The 13,519-nt window shown below is 42.6% G+C and overlaps 1 protein-coding gene across 1 annotated transcript in view; it reads left to right on the plus strand.

The window, feature by feature from the left end:
* Window positions 1-3,308: 3,308 nt before the first annotated feature.
* LAPTM4B (lysosomal protein transmembrane 4 beta) overlaps window positions 3,309-13,519 on the plus strand; it is a 61,609-nt gene continuing 51,398 nt past the window's right edge. The window contains exon 1 of the mRNA XM_031591042.2: window positions 3,309-3,554. Coding sequence (XP_031446902.2) covers window positions 3,309-3,554 — 246 coding nt within the window. The remainder of the gene's footprint in view (window positions 3,555-13,519) is intronic.

Here is a 13,519-nt window from a genome sequence, read left to right on the forward strand (position 1 = left end):
AAAATTACTCTTTACTACAATCACAGGCAATTTCCCAATGCTCAAAAGACAAAACCTAGACCTTGGTTTGAGTGCAATGTTTAACCTTTTTCTTATCTGCTCTTAGCCTGGCCAAATACAGAAGAATTAACTTCTTTGCTCACTGTGGAGCACGGGGCTGATCCCACAGTGAATCACTGGCACTTTGAGAGGGCTCCATCAGCTGCCCCTGTGTTTGCTGCAGACAAGGCTGGGCTGCACAATGGGATTATTCAGGGCCAGTTGAGCGATGCCCCAGCATCTCTACAGACAGAAGGTGCAGACAGAAGGTGGGAGTGATGTGCAGCTTCCAAGAAGTATTGTTCACTGGACTGCACAAGAGAGTATCAGATGGGTTGGAGCATCTGCTTGCAGAAGGGAGAACTTGTCCCCTGGAGTGAGGACATCACCAGGGATGTGTAGGAGAGTGAACAGCAGCAGCAGGAATTAATAGACCTTTTTTTGACAGCTTGCAACCCAGAGAAGTGTTGGCAATGAGGAGCAGTTGGGTCCTTCTCCAGCTGGCTGGCATGGCTCTCAGGGCACTCTGAGGGTCCTGCATGAACCCAGTGTTGGGATTTACAGCCCACGGGAAGGAGGGGTGAGTGGGAACTGTGAGTCTGCATTTCTCTTCTGGGAAATGCATTGCAGCCCATGCCAACACAAGCCAAGCAATGCTGGACAAGGTTCTACCCTCTGCGGTGTTTAACTTACAGAATCAAACCTTCACTTGGAGGACTTTCACACCATATCCTGGATCCTACTGGAATTAAAAGGTTATATATTTTCTCAGCACAATTAAAATAAGTGCCCACATGTGGACTGTTTATTTAATTGAAATGTATCACTTTCTGAGTAAAGGAGCAATGAAGGCAAAGTTCCAGATTGCTTCTCGTAGCCCTAGAATTCTTGATAAAACTCAGATCTCATCTATTTCAGAAGTTGTCACTGAGGCACATTGGCATTACCTGCCACCATTCTGCTGCTGGGCATAAGATCAGATGTGGTGGATTCACAGCCATCTCTGTGAGAAGAATTTGTTGTTTGTGAAGGACACAATTACTTGAACTACAAGCACTGTGATAATGAGTCTATTGCTGGGGTAATGCATGGGCTCTGAAACAAATCAGTAAAAACATCTAGTAGGAAGTGTTCCTGCCTAGAGCAGGGGTTGGAACTACATGACCTTAGGAGTCCCTTCCAACCCAAACCATTCTATGATTCTATGATCAAGCTTTGCATATTTGCGAAACCCTCAATTTCTGATGAATTTCTCACTTAATACACAGACGACCATGTAATTTCAAGGCCTTTAAAGGTGTGCGTGGCAGCACAGATGGATTTCCCAATGGCTGCACAGCCTCGCTGCTAGCAGAGCAGTGTGTAGCACAGGGGCTTTGTGAGCTGTTTTATCAGCCCTGGAACGAGGACATCAAAATGATGCCAAGTGCTGCGTCCTCCAGAAACTGCTGCCTGATGCTGGTATCCTGCCAGCCAGGCCTCCTTCCAGGGAACTCACCCAGAGCCAAGGCAGAAAAAAGCAAATTCTCCACTGGATGAAGTTTTTGCAGAGAGAGCTCTATGCTCAACTTGTAGATGTCATATTGTCTTATCAAAATGCATTTACCCGTGAGAAAAATGTCTTGCTGTGCATCAGAGCACTGTAAACCTCATGTTGTAACCTGTGTTGTGGTCACCCCCGCTTCTACCACTTTGCATCTTTTTGTTTTCACTCAGTTTGCAGCAGTGTCTTTGCTGCTGCAGGGGGCAGTGAGCTGGGGCTGGTTGGTGGGGTCTCCATGTGCTAATTGTCTCATCTCCTGAAACTCATTCAAAAGTCAAAGGTCTGGAAAGGAGACATTGCTTTATTCTGCATAGGGAAATCCCCACAAATCAGGCATGCTGAGTCTTCGTACTGGCTTCTACTTAAAGTCAAAAGTTTTTAGAATACATATCTAATACATAAGTCACTCTATCTATTACATATTCATAAGATTACATAAGCACAAGGTTACATAAATACAACTGAGTCTTCTGAACTTGCATGGGGGTCTTTGGTGGTCATTTATGGAGTGTCCCATTTACTTTATCCATATTTGAGCGTAGGCTTTCTAATTGGTCTTTTCTAATTGGTTTCTGCCTTGGATTTGTGCCCCTATCTCAAGGATGTCTGTTCTTGTTGCTCTTACTTATTAAAGTCTTGAAGTCCTGAAGAGGAACACCCAGTATGTTTATCATAGATAAGCAAAACTTAAAGCAGAACTTCAACCTTGAGCAAATGCCTCAGCCAGACAAACATGTCAAATAATCAGTTTTGAGACACCAGCTGAAACTTACTGGGTGTCCCAGCCAAGGACTATCTGTGCTTCAAGGCAGGGAGTGGGACGTCTGTCTGCAAAGCATCTATCATGCCACACAAACAAAAGTAGAAAGGAGCAGACTGGACTCCATTATTTCTCTAGGCTCTGCCTATGAGCTGGGTATGTGATGTAAACTCTGATGTTTCCTCATCTTTCTCGTCAGGTTTCTTCAATGGAAATTAATAATTATACAGGAAACCACTTTGAAGTAATTAACATTTGGCCTCTCATTCTTCCTTTATCTTGTGAGGACATCTGGATCAAAGCCATTGATGGGAAACAACGAGATCCCACTGACCCCAGCTGCTGACAACACCGCCCTGGGTGTCTCCATTCTGTCCCACAGCTCACACCTCGGGCCACCAGGAGCTGACATCAGCTCCTTGCAGCTCTCACTCACCGTACAGAAGCGGGTAAGGAAGGATTTAACAACAACATTGGGCAGGCTGTGGTGGCACCGGGCTCGGCCAGACCGCTGTCCTGCTCAGATCGTGCTGCACATGACCAGACCATTTCACACCTGTTTCTGCCTCTTCCCTCTTTCCTCCTTCCCAGTCTCCACTCTCTAAAAACAGAGGTTATGTAAAGTTCTTACTTAAAGGGATTTTAGTCCCATTTACTACAGTGGTTTTATAAGTAGGGATGAGGCACAGTCAGACACGTTCCTCTGTGCCAAATTAGCTTTTATCTGGGAGTCACCGTTGGGTGCAGATATCCGTGTAATAAAGAAGAGCCCCGAAGCAACCATATAGGGCAGAATTAGGGTACCTTCCAGGGTCATATTTTGCGCGATTTGGTAGGCAGCCAAAACAGATGTCAGAAAATAACGTTTAGGGTCGGGCTAGGCGTACAGAGCTCCTGGCAGAACCTTCTGCAGCATTTCCCGGAGGGAACGACACCGGCTCCTCCTAGGAGCCTCCAGGGGCTGCGATGACCGCTCCGTGCCCGCCCCAGCCCCCTCCCGCAGCCGCCGCCGCGGGTTCCGCCCGCCGGGAGGGGCGGTCCCGGCCCGGCCCAGCACCGCCCCCGCGGAGCAGCGCGGCGAGAGGCGCGGAGCGCGGAGCCCCGAAAGCCGCGGAGATGCTGAACTCGCCCTGGGCGCGTTTCTATTCCAACAGCTGCTGCCTCTGCTGCCATGTCCGCACCGGCACCATCATCCTCGGCGTCTGGTACCTGGTAAGCGGCCCCGCCGTGCCCGCGTCCCCTCGGGGAGGGGGGATTCTTCGGTCTCGTGGGTCGCCACGGTTGCGCTCCACCCGCTGCATGTGGCGGGGAAAGCCCTCTCCCCGTTACCAGCACGTCGGGTGAGCTCCGGTGCTTCTTCGCTGCTTCCTTTAACGTGCGCACAGGCTGGTGGTGAGCCTCTACTCTGGGAAATAAAATCCGTGTGTATTTAGGGTCGGGGGGGGCGAGGCTGTCGGCAGGTTCGCCGGGGTCTCAGACAACAAGCTGAGTTCATATCTTCACCCCGAGCTGGGGGAGATGGTGTGACAGGTGGGGGTTTCTCCTGCTTCCCCTCCCACCCCCGGCTCAGCTGGGCACGCTGGGGCCGGCTGAGCCTCAAGTGTGCTCTGAGAATCTGGTTCTGTCCTCTCTGGTCGATACTTCCTGAGGAAGTCGGTGTCAGAGAAGTGTGGTCGTTGGAGCTTGGTCTGCCTTGGGCTGAATGCTGCGGGCATTAGGTGCCAGGAACGCTGTAGGAAGGGAGTGAGGAGTTGACCCGTGGGGCTCAGCTTTTAATGGCTGGACGCGGCTGTCCTGCCAGGCTCAGGAGAAGGCATGCTGAGCCCACAGCTCCTCTCCCACCACTGAGAATCTTTTCTCAATCCCTTGGGTAGCAGTGCTAGGAAAGCCGCTTTCCCAGAGCCAGCCCTGCCGTAGTCGCAGTGTTTGCAGTTGTGTCATGGCAATAAAGAACCGGTTCATCGCTCTAGGTTATTTAGATGTGCTTCAGCCTCTTTCTCCTTCCCTGTTTCTTGGTACAACACATCCATCTCCATCAGATGCCAAGGCCACTCAGAGCTGTTTGCCAAACGTCATTTTTCAAGTGGCTGCAGACGGAAGCGGATTAGACCCAGGCTTGTTTGTTAACTACTGAAATTCCCTTCAGAAGGAAATGAGAAGCACAGGGCTGTTCTCCATTGTAGGACAGCTCATTAAATAAATTCAATCAGCTTAATTGAAAGGCTGGGTTGACGTTTATGTCCCAGAAATCATATAAAATACCCTACGTCCTATAAAATGCATATTTCACTATTTTAGAAAATGATACATCAGTTGAGCTATTTCTTGCTCCTGATAAATAGCTAAATGAAATATCCACAGACTGTGGTATCTGTAGTAATTGCAGCATTGAAAAGATGCCCTTTTTGCCCAGCCACAACTGTTTCAGTAAGTTTGACAATGTCCTGAAAGCCCTTGAGTGTTTCTTGCAGGATGCTTATTATTACTTTCTGCCTTCAGCTGAATGAAACCTACTCACGTCAGTTCTGTGAAGACAGGGACACTGTTTTTTTGCTTTTCAGTGGGCATAAAAATATTTGAGGAAGAGGAAATTAAGTGACTCCATTGGTCTTAGATACAAAGAAATGCCTGAGAGCTCTTTAGACTTCATTCAGTACTGTGAACTAATGTTTAAAAGCCAGTGCCTCACTTCCACGTGCCATTTTTCTGCAAAATCTGTTTTAAAATACACTTCTGTAACTATCAGTTCTTTCCTGGTTTATACCTCTTCCTGCTTTGCTTCTTTTTCTTGTATAATTTTTTTCAGAGGACACACATGAATGACTTCAAATTGACACTAACTCATAACGTCCCAGTGTGCACATTGCTTTCTGCCCCTTCTCCTATATCACAAATGTTTTTATTTTTGAGGTAGACTGCTATGAACAGAATTTGTGATGCCTGTTGATAAGAAGCACTAAACCTTTTTGCTAGTTGACCAGGTTAGGAGGTGAATAAGGGGTAATTTCCCAAGTAAATGCTGCCCTGGTTGCAAAGTCTGGTTTACAAAGTCATACAAGAAAATATTGTTTTATTCCAGAAAATCAGCTGCAGTTTGATACCATATACATAAAAATCAGTTCCAGCCTGGTGGTAATTTTTTTTTCTGCATTCATTTTTGTTGCTTTACTCCAAACCACAAATGAGCTATGAGCATAAAGTCAGAAATTAAAACCCTTTGATTTTTCTCACCACACCAATATGTATTCTGTGCTGTTTGCCTCTGGGAAACTGCTTGTGGAAACATGCTTTCTGGGAAAATAATTCAGGAAAGGAATCCTCCTAGAGAAGAAAAAATTTTCTTGTGGCTTTTTCGCACCTTGCTACCTATGGAGTGTAATTCTTTTTAAGTCTCTGACTATGAATACAATGATTCAATAGTGCAAGCATCAATAGTACAAGAAAAAAAACCAGCAGCTTGTAAGTTTTGGTGGATTTTTAACACAGTGTTTTCACATGTAGAGCAGATTTTGAGTTAGGATAATTTCATGTGGTAGAATTTCATGTCTGAGTAAATGTGGAGGAAAACAGTCCGTGTCTCTGGGATGATGTTTCGGCTCTTTGGTTTTAATTGGGATCCTACAAATAGTGGAGGGCAAGGAGAGCTGAGTGCAGATGGAATCATCAGGGCTGTCTGGTCAGAGCACTTTCTCATCACAGATGAGGGAAGGAGTACTGTGTGCATTTCTAACACATGCATCCTGCAGTCACAAACACTCCTAATGATCTCGTAACAATAGTTAGGAAAGTATCAATAGTTAGGAAAGAAATACTTAACTTTGCTTTATATTAGAACATAGTGGATCTCTGAATACCAACATTTCTATGATTATTGTGTTTCAGTAGTTTCTTCTTGGTATAGCCATAGTCTTCTTGGTATCATGTCTAGACTAATATAATACAGCATTACATGATATTACACTACACGCCGTGCACCATACCATGTATGTACTATCACAGAGCACTGAGTTACTTCAATGTAAAACATATAATATAAAGGATGGAGCAGCCAAGTAATAGCCAGAGGAAAATTCCTGAGATCTATGTCTTGTAGGGCTGCAGGATGCCCTGCACTTCAGGAAATGCTGGGATGTGTTGGGGAGAAGAACTTCAGATGTGCTGCAATACTGAATTTAAATATGATGTTCTTAAAGGCTGTCTGGGAGCAATACATATTTCAAAATCTGGGGAACCAGTTCAGTTCAGATGGCTGTTATCTTCGTTTTTCATTCCACTGACACAAACTTTATGCTTCTTAGTAACCTATCAAACATAAGGACAGAAGTAATTAAGCAGAAGACTTTTGGGCACAAAAGCCTTTAAAGTGTCATACTGAGGGAAAGGAAGGAAAATGAGAAAGTCACTTCCAGTAGCTTAGATCCAGATGTTTGTATCAGCATGCTGTTCAAAGCCTCTGAAATGAGGCAGCTTCAGTTCTGAACTCCCCTGGCATTGGTGTCCAAGGGAGAGCTGTCATTCTGGTTAGCTCCAAGTGATCCATTGCGTATTGGTGAGTCAGAACATTATCCCCTTTGACAACAGCATTTGTACATAGAGTGTGTTATCTTCCTGAGTGTATAGACTCCACTTTCTTTACACGTGAAAAAAATTATAAAAAAGAAGAAACAGTGTCAGATGTTCTGATAGTGTCGCAGAAGGATTTTCCGCTAACTCGATGCATAGCTTTGTGCACACCCAGTGTCTCCACTGGCACCATCTGGGACAACAGCAATTATCTTCAGTTGACTTGTGGAGGGGAAAGATGAAACATTTAAGAAAAAAAAGAATGGAAGAAGGGTAAAAAGAGAACGAAAACAAACAACTTTGAAAGAAGGAGCGCTGCCTTTGGTGCTGTGCAGCAGGTTGGGGTGGCGCGGACCCCTGGGGCTGCCTCGGGAGCTGTCCAGCACTGCAGGAGCTGAACCGCTGCTCCGCACCGCCTCCGGGGCCCTGCGAGGGAGCCTAAAAATAACATCTAATGGAAGAGCAAGAACCTTTTATAACTGCGAGTTATTCAGATTGCTGAAGCACCCTCTGAAGGATATGTGGGAAGAATATAAATAGAGCAAGCCTAGGTTTTTAGCCAGGGTGGCTTCGACGTTTGAGCTGCTATTTGTGGAAGGCTCAGGATGGATTGCTAGTCGTGATGTTTCAGTGCTGGACTTTTTTCTTTGAGCACGCAGTTTAATGGTTTCTGCCTGCATTCTAGTTTTCTAATAAAGGGATTGCATCCTAATGGATGAAATAATGTACCGATAGTAGCCTTTTTATTCTGTAAATCAAAAGACAAGTACTGCTTACTATACCCTCATTGTGCAATGGGTTTACGGACTGAACGTTCTGCTGAGATGATTAGAGTGCACTTGATCTGATGTAAAAAAATAAAAAATAAAAAATCAAGGTATATATTTTGTGACTAGGTTACATTTATTCCCTTTTTCTTTCCAAGGCCTGTGCAAAACTGCGTGTATGGTGATGTGCTTAAATACCAGTTAGAAGATTACTGAAATCTAGGATCACTTGGCAGGGAGCAGAGATCAGCATTGACTGTGCATGTAAACAAAATATACCTAAACCAAGGTCTTCTAAGCTACTCTGTCCCCACGCTTGCAATCTTTAAACAGCCTTGGACTGCTCACATTAGCAAAGAGTTGTAAGTACGTGTCACTTGAACAGGATGAAAATGCCCTTTCAAGGAAGATGAAATGTAATACTAATAAATTATTGCTTTCAAACTTGCAAGTATTGGGAGATTTTGAAAAATTAAAAAAAAAAAAAATTGAAATTGTGAAATTGCACCATTAGAAACCCTGATATTCAAGGTGGTAGGGAACTTTGTTATCCTAGGGCCAGGTTGTGGAATTTGCATGAATATAGGTTTTATGTCCTGTGTTTTTACTTAGAAATTCAGACTTGTTTATTTTTATATGGAATTAAACTGATTAACAATACGAGGTCTCCAAATTTATCTGTGTACTAATGATAATACTGATGCTCCTGTTCCTTCATACAAGCCAGTGATGCCGCTTTCCATGTTGTGGGGTGTGATATTGCTGGGATATTGTGTCAGGTTATCCTGCAGGCACTGCTGCCTTTACCACCTCCTCTAACAGTCCAGTACTGGTGGCACAGTCTTGAAGAATGGGGCTCTCTGGTTCACCAGGTGATTGCAATTCTGTGGCCCAGACCCAGGCAGTACATTCAAAGGGAAGAGCTGCTGTTGTCCCAGGGTGATGCCACTGACATGACTAATTCTCATCCCTTATCAGGAGATGTGGTATCATCAGCAGGTGAGAGTTTTTCACCAACAAGTGAAGGGGGCATCACGTAATCTATAATAACTCAAGCTGCTCAATTCTTGTAGTGGAAATGGCTGCAGTGACTGAATATTTATATTTCAAGTTCTGTGTCTATAAAAACATTGATATCTTTTTTTATTGCCTTTACTTCCTTTCATAAAATAAACACTGAAATCTTAGGGAAAACAAACAGACAGTAATATTCCCCAAATAACTTATGAAAACTTCCTGTTTTGTGTGCATGCTTGTTCTTGAGGATAGTAGAGAGGAACATTGGAATTTCTTTATGAATAAAGAAACATGTTGAATATCCAGCTGACACTGAAATCAGTGTATTTACTCTTAGAGTGAATCACATCAATTTCATTATCTTATTCAGGATGAGTATGAAGTATATTAACAATCCTGTACATAAATACCTACTCATGACTTGCACAGTATTTTCTTAAGAAACTGAAAACATATGTCTGCATTTAAGATATGAATAAAGCCCAGCACTGATCATCAGTTCAAACAAGACATGTCTGCTCTGGAGGACTGTTTATATTTCAGTTGCAACTTATATAAAGAGACAGTTTAGAATAATGTAATTGCTACTTGCTTTAAGAACATGCTCTGGGGAACTCCTTAAATAAATCCTTCCCACCATGTACAGTTCCAGACTGCTTTTTACTGGGCAGGACCTTATCCCAGTTCATTCAGGACCTCTTCAGTTAAATTACAAAAGAAAGTCCAAATTGTGAGAAACGTATGTTGTACAATCAATAGAACAGCTTGCAAAGACCCTAAATGATCACCTGTGGGTGACCAAATTAATCCATGAACAGGCCAGAAAGTTTACCTGAAAAAAGGATGGATTTATGATACCTGGTATACTGCATTACCCATATTTCTGTTCTGAGTGAAAATAACTAATAATTTTGTGTGTTTGCTGTGTTGCACAAGGAGCAGAAACAGCATTTTGTCAGTCTTCCCTTGACTTTGTCACACATCAGTGTGTTTATTAATGTTTCTGTTTTTAACACTCTTTAAGGCATTGGAGGGCTAAAATTCTCTGTAAGCATCTTTTGGACAGGCCGTGCATTTACTGAACAGTTTATTAGCCTGTAACACAGCACAAGGATTTCTGAGCACTTCTTTGAGCTCTAATCACCTTGCGTGTGCAGGTTTTCTTATATCTCCAAATACCACAGTAGGATCTTTCCCAGAGGGAATGAATTATTGCAACCAGAGCTGATAATCTGCATCAGTTGTCCAGGATAATGACACAGCTGTTTTTTCCAATTAAAAATTTCAGAAAATGAAAAGTTTTGTGAACAGCTGTCCTCCTCCTGTAAGAAAACAGACGGTTTTAAGAGGAATTAAATTTACATAAATGCTCATTAAAGGAAAGACGTGCTCAGAGTACAGTACGCGATTTTTGTTTTTTAAACATGTAATACAAAAATCATGAAAGTAGTTACAGAAAGGAGAGGAAGTATTACATTAATCAAGCAAAATGTGTTTAGAAGTTCTGTTGAAAGTTAATATTTCCTAGTGAGTACACATTGCACTTTGTAAACTGACCGTTGATTAGACTGGCATCAGTGAAAATGCAATTAGTCTTATATATTCCTGGACATATGGAACGGATGTTGCAAAATAGCCAGGAATTAATTTCCTCTATTACATTCTTCCTCTCTCATGTTCTTGTGATTTGACTGTCATGATTTGACTGCAAAGCTACGGAAGATCAAAGTGGCCAAGGCCTGAGAATGCACGTGCAAGTTATTGTGGTGCCTGCAGCTGAACTTGAGGTTCAAAGCCCCAAATCTCTGAAGAGCAGAGTAGGAAGCGAAGAACAATGCACATTGCTGAGGGTGCTTCTGATCTATCTGAGGCACCTGCCAGCAAAGCATCACTGAGGAAGCAATTTGGAATTGAGCCTACTGCATTGTTCTGGACCTCCTCTGGGTCTGCTCTCTTTCATATGTCCGCAGTCAGCTCCTGATCCTGTGATCTTAGTCCTCTGTCTTGGAGAGCTTTTCAGAGTGCTGTGGCTGTTTTTTTACTTCATTCCTGACTTGTGCTGAGCAAGGTCTTGTTCTGTCAAGAGATACATTAATCTACTTAATACAGACAGGACGAATGTTTTTGGCAGAAACAGAGATTTGTAGGAGATTTTCACCTTGTGGAGGAGGTGCATTTTCCAGCCATTAAACAGTTGTGCCCAGGCAGATTGAATAAATGTCATCATGTTGTAGTAATTATCTGTGATGTACCATTCTTTGGTGTGTGCCCTCTTCTTCCTTATGTACCCAAACTGCTGCCTTAGCAGGTGTATGTGACTTGCTGACAAAAGCTGGGCACGCTCCTCTCAGCGATGCAGCAGCTCATGTCGAGAGGGGCTGGAGGTCGGTGTAGGCTCGGGCAGCACTGTGGCTGGCATGGGTAAGACAGTCCTGCCAGTCGGGGCCAGCTGCCTCTGGAACTCAGCCTTGGGAGTGCTGGGCCACCCTTCCAAATCATGGTTCAGGCTCATGGGACATACCCAAACTCACAGCTCTTGAACAGGGCTGCCCTCAACCTTTTGTGGTCAACTGTAAGCTCAAAAATCCATCTGTAGAAGAGAAGAACAAAAGCAAGAAACCAAACCGATCCCAAATGACTATTTGAACAACACTTTTTCTAATGAAGTTTTAATGCATGTCAATTCGTTCTTTGCATGCCAATTCTTTCCTAGCTTTCCATGACATCCTAAACCAAGGTGTGCTTCAGGGAAAAACATGAGCTGGTCTGTCCATGCCGTATTTCAGATGTTTCTGTATGATTGTATTTTCTCAGTGTCTGAGGTAAAAGGTTTCAGTGGTCATTTTCAGAACCTTGAACAGATAGAGTTTCAACTTTCTTTAAATACAATGTGAAAGTAATAAAGAATCTACCAATAAATTTACATATAAATACCTTATTCCCTTAAACCACAAAAGGACTAAGATTAAGTATATAGCAAATTAAACTCTATCTTTAGGGAGACCGAAATCTCTAGTGTGCATCATGCACTGTCTATCCATCTATTTTTTCTTTTGTAAATTTAGTCATTACCATATTTCATTAGTGACAGGCCTCTTGTGGTTTGGGTTTTAGGGCTGGCAGGCAGCAGTAGTTGAGTCACTTTTATAGAAGAGTGCTGATAAATTATGCTGGACTTCCTATATCAATTTAATCAACAGAATTTGAAATGCAATGCTTATTGTTATAATAATAATAATAGAAGTTGAGATTGTATATAAAGTCTGATTAAAATACTTTTATGCAGATTTCTATTGTACAATGTCTTTAATATGCACTCTGTACGAGACTAGTTTGAGCTTGCCTGGATCATTCTTTGACTTTTTATGAATAATATGAAAAAATAAGAAACTAAGCAACAGGAACTGCAGACTCTACCCTAACTTCTCCCGATTAAAGGGAGACTTAATTGCTATTTCTGGTCTGACTAATGTTCTCCCAGTGTCAGTGCAGCATTTCAGATAGCAGTCAGAAATGTACTTTAAGAAACCACATAGGGAAGTGAGAATGACTTGTGATAGGAAGACATTTTATTTTGTTCTCCTACTATTTTAGGTTCAGGCAATAATCTGAAATTTATATTTTGTTTTTAAGATGCCTTGGAATATGTCCGAGTGCATACATTTCCTGAAAAAGCCTCTCAGTTTCTCTGTATTCCTCCTTATATCTTCAGTAATAACATCTTTTAACAAATTTCACTGAAAGGGGTGAAGGATTTCCTTTTAATCCAACTCTACTTGGCCATGTTTCTGTTTCCCTAGGCTGTTACATTTGGTGAAAAGCCAGACAAGTGTGACTGAGTTTCCTTCCTTGAACCATTAATTACTTTGTGCATTGCTAACATAACTGCAGCTTTTCCCTGCCCCTTGAACTGGAAAGAATATACTTCAATTACCGTGAGACAGAAAACTTACATAGCGGAAAGAAGATGGAGAAGTATCTGCTCTGTTAGTCAGAATTGTCCTGCTCTGCCATTTCTCTGGAGTTCAGGCCACAGCATGGCAAATGCTCAGATATAGCTTCTGGCTCCTTGGTGCCCTGGGAGGGAAGATGACTGAATCATTTCCATGAGATCCGTAATGAAGTTGCTCACATACCAACCCTCTTTTCTTCTCACATCCTTTGGCTGCTCCCTACAGTAGTCAGACATCCACAAAAACTTAATTTGTGGGAAGGCAAAGGCAGAAGGAGAAAATTAAAGATTATCGAGGTAGCCTACCTAGACATTTTCTATACATTCTTTCTCTAATGGTAAAACTGACTTCAGATATCCAAGTATTATAAAATATTTACAGACCTGGTTTTGGTTTAGATACAAGGTGCAAGAAAGATGTGTTTTTTGTTTTCTTTGTTGTTGTTGTTGTTGTTGTTTTCCCCTCTAGACAATGAGCACTATCATGTTTTGCTTTCTAATAGTTTTATGTCTGTTCTTGTACAAAATGGCACGCAGTGCTTGAGGTGAGGCCGCACCTGTTGTAAAGTGGAAGCACAGAGAAGAGGGGGAAAGAGACTCAGAATTAAAAGCACATGTACCTCTTTCACCACATGGACTGTGTAAAGATATGTACATGCATGGTTTCAGCTATAAATTGAATTCTTAGTATAAATAAAGCTAGTTTTCTTACTTTTTCCTATAAATATGAGGAATTCTTTTCACTGCATTGGGAAGTCTTTGGAGAAGTCTAGTGGAATATTTGTAGAGCTGACCCTGTGGGGTTCAATAAAAACACTGGTGTATTTTTAATGCAGTGTGTCAAATCAAAGTAAGCTTAATATTTTTTCTTCTAAATT

The sequence above is a fragment of the Phasianus colchicus genome, chromosome 3 (genome assembly GCF_987193195.1).
Source record: "Phasianus colchicus chromosome 3, bPhaCol1.hap1.1, whole genome shotgun sequence".
Taxonomy (NCBI): domain Eukaryota; kingdom Metazoa; phylum Chordata; class Aves; order Galliformes; family Phasianidae; genus Phasianus; species Phasianus colchicus.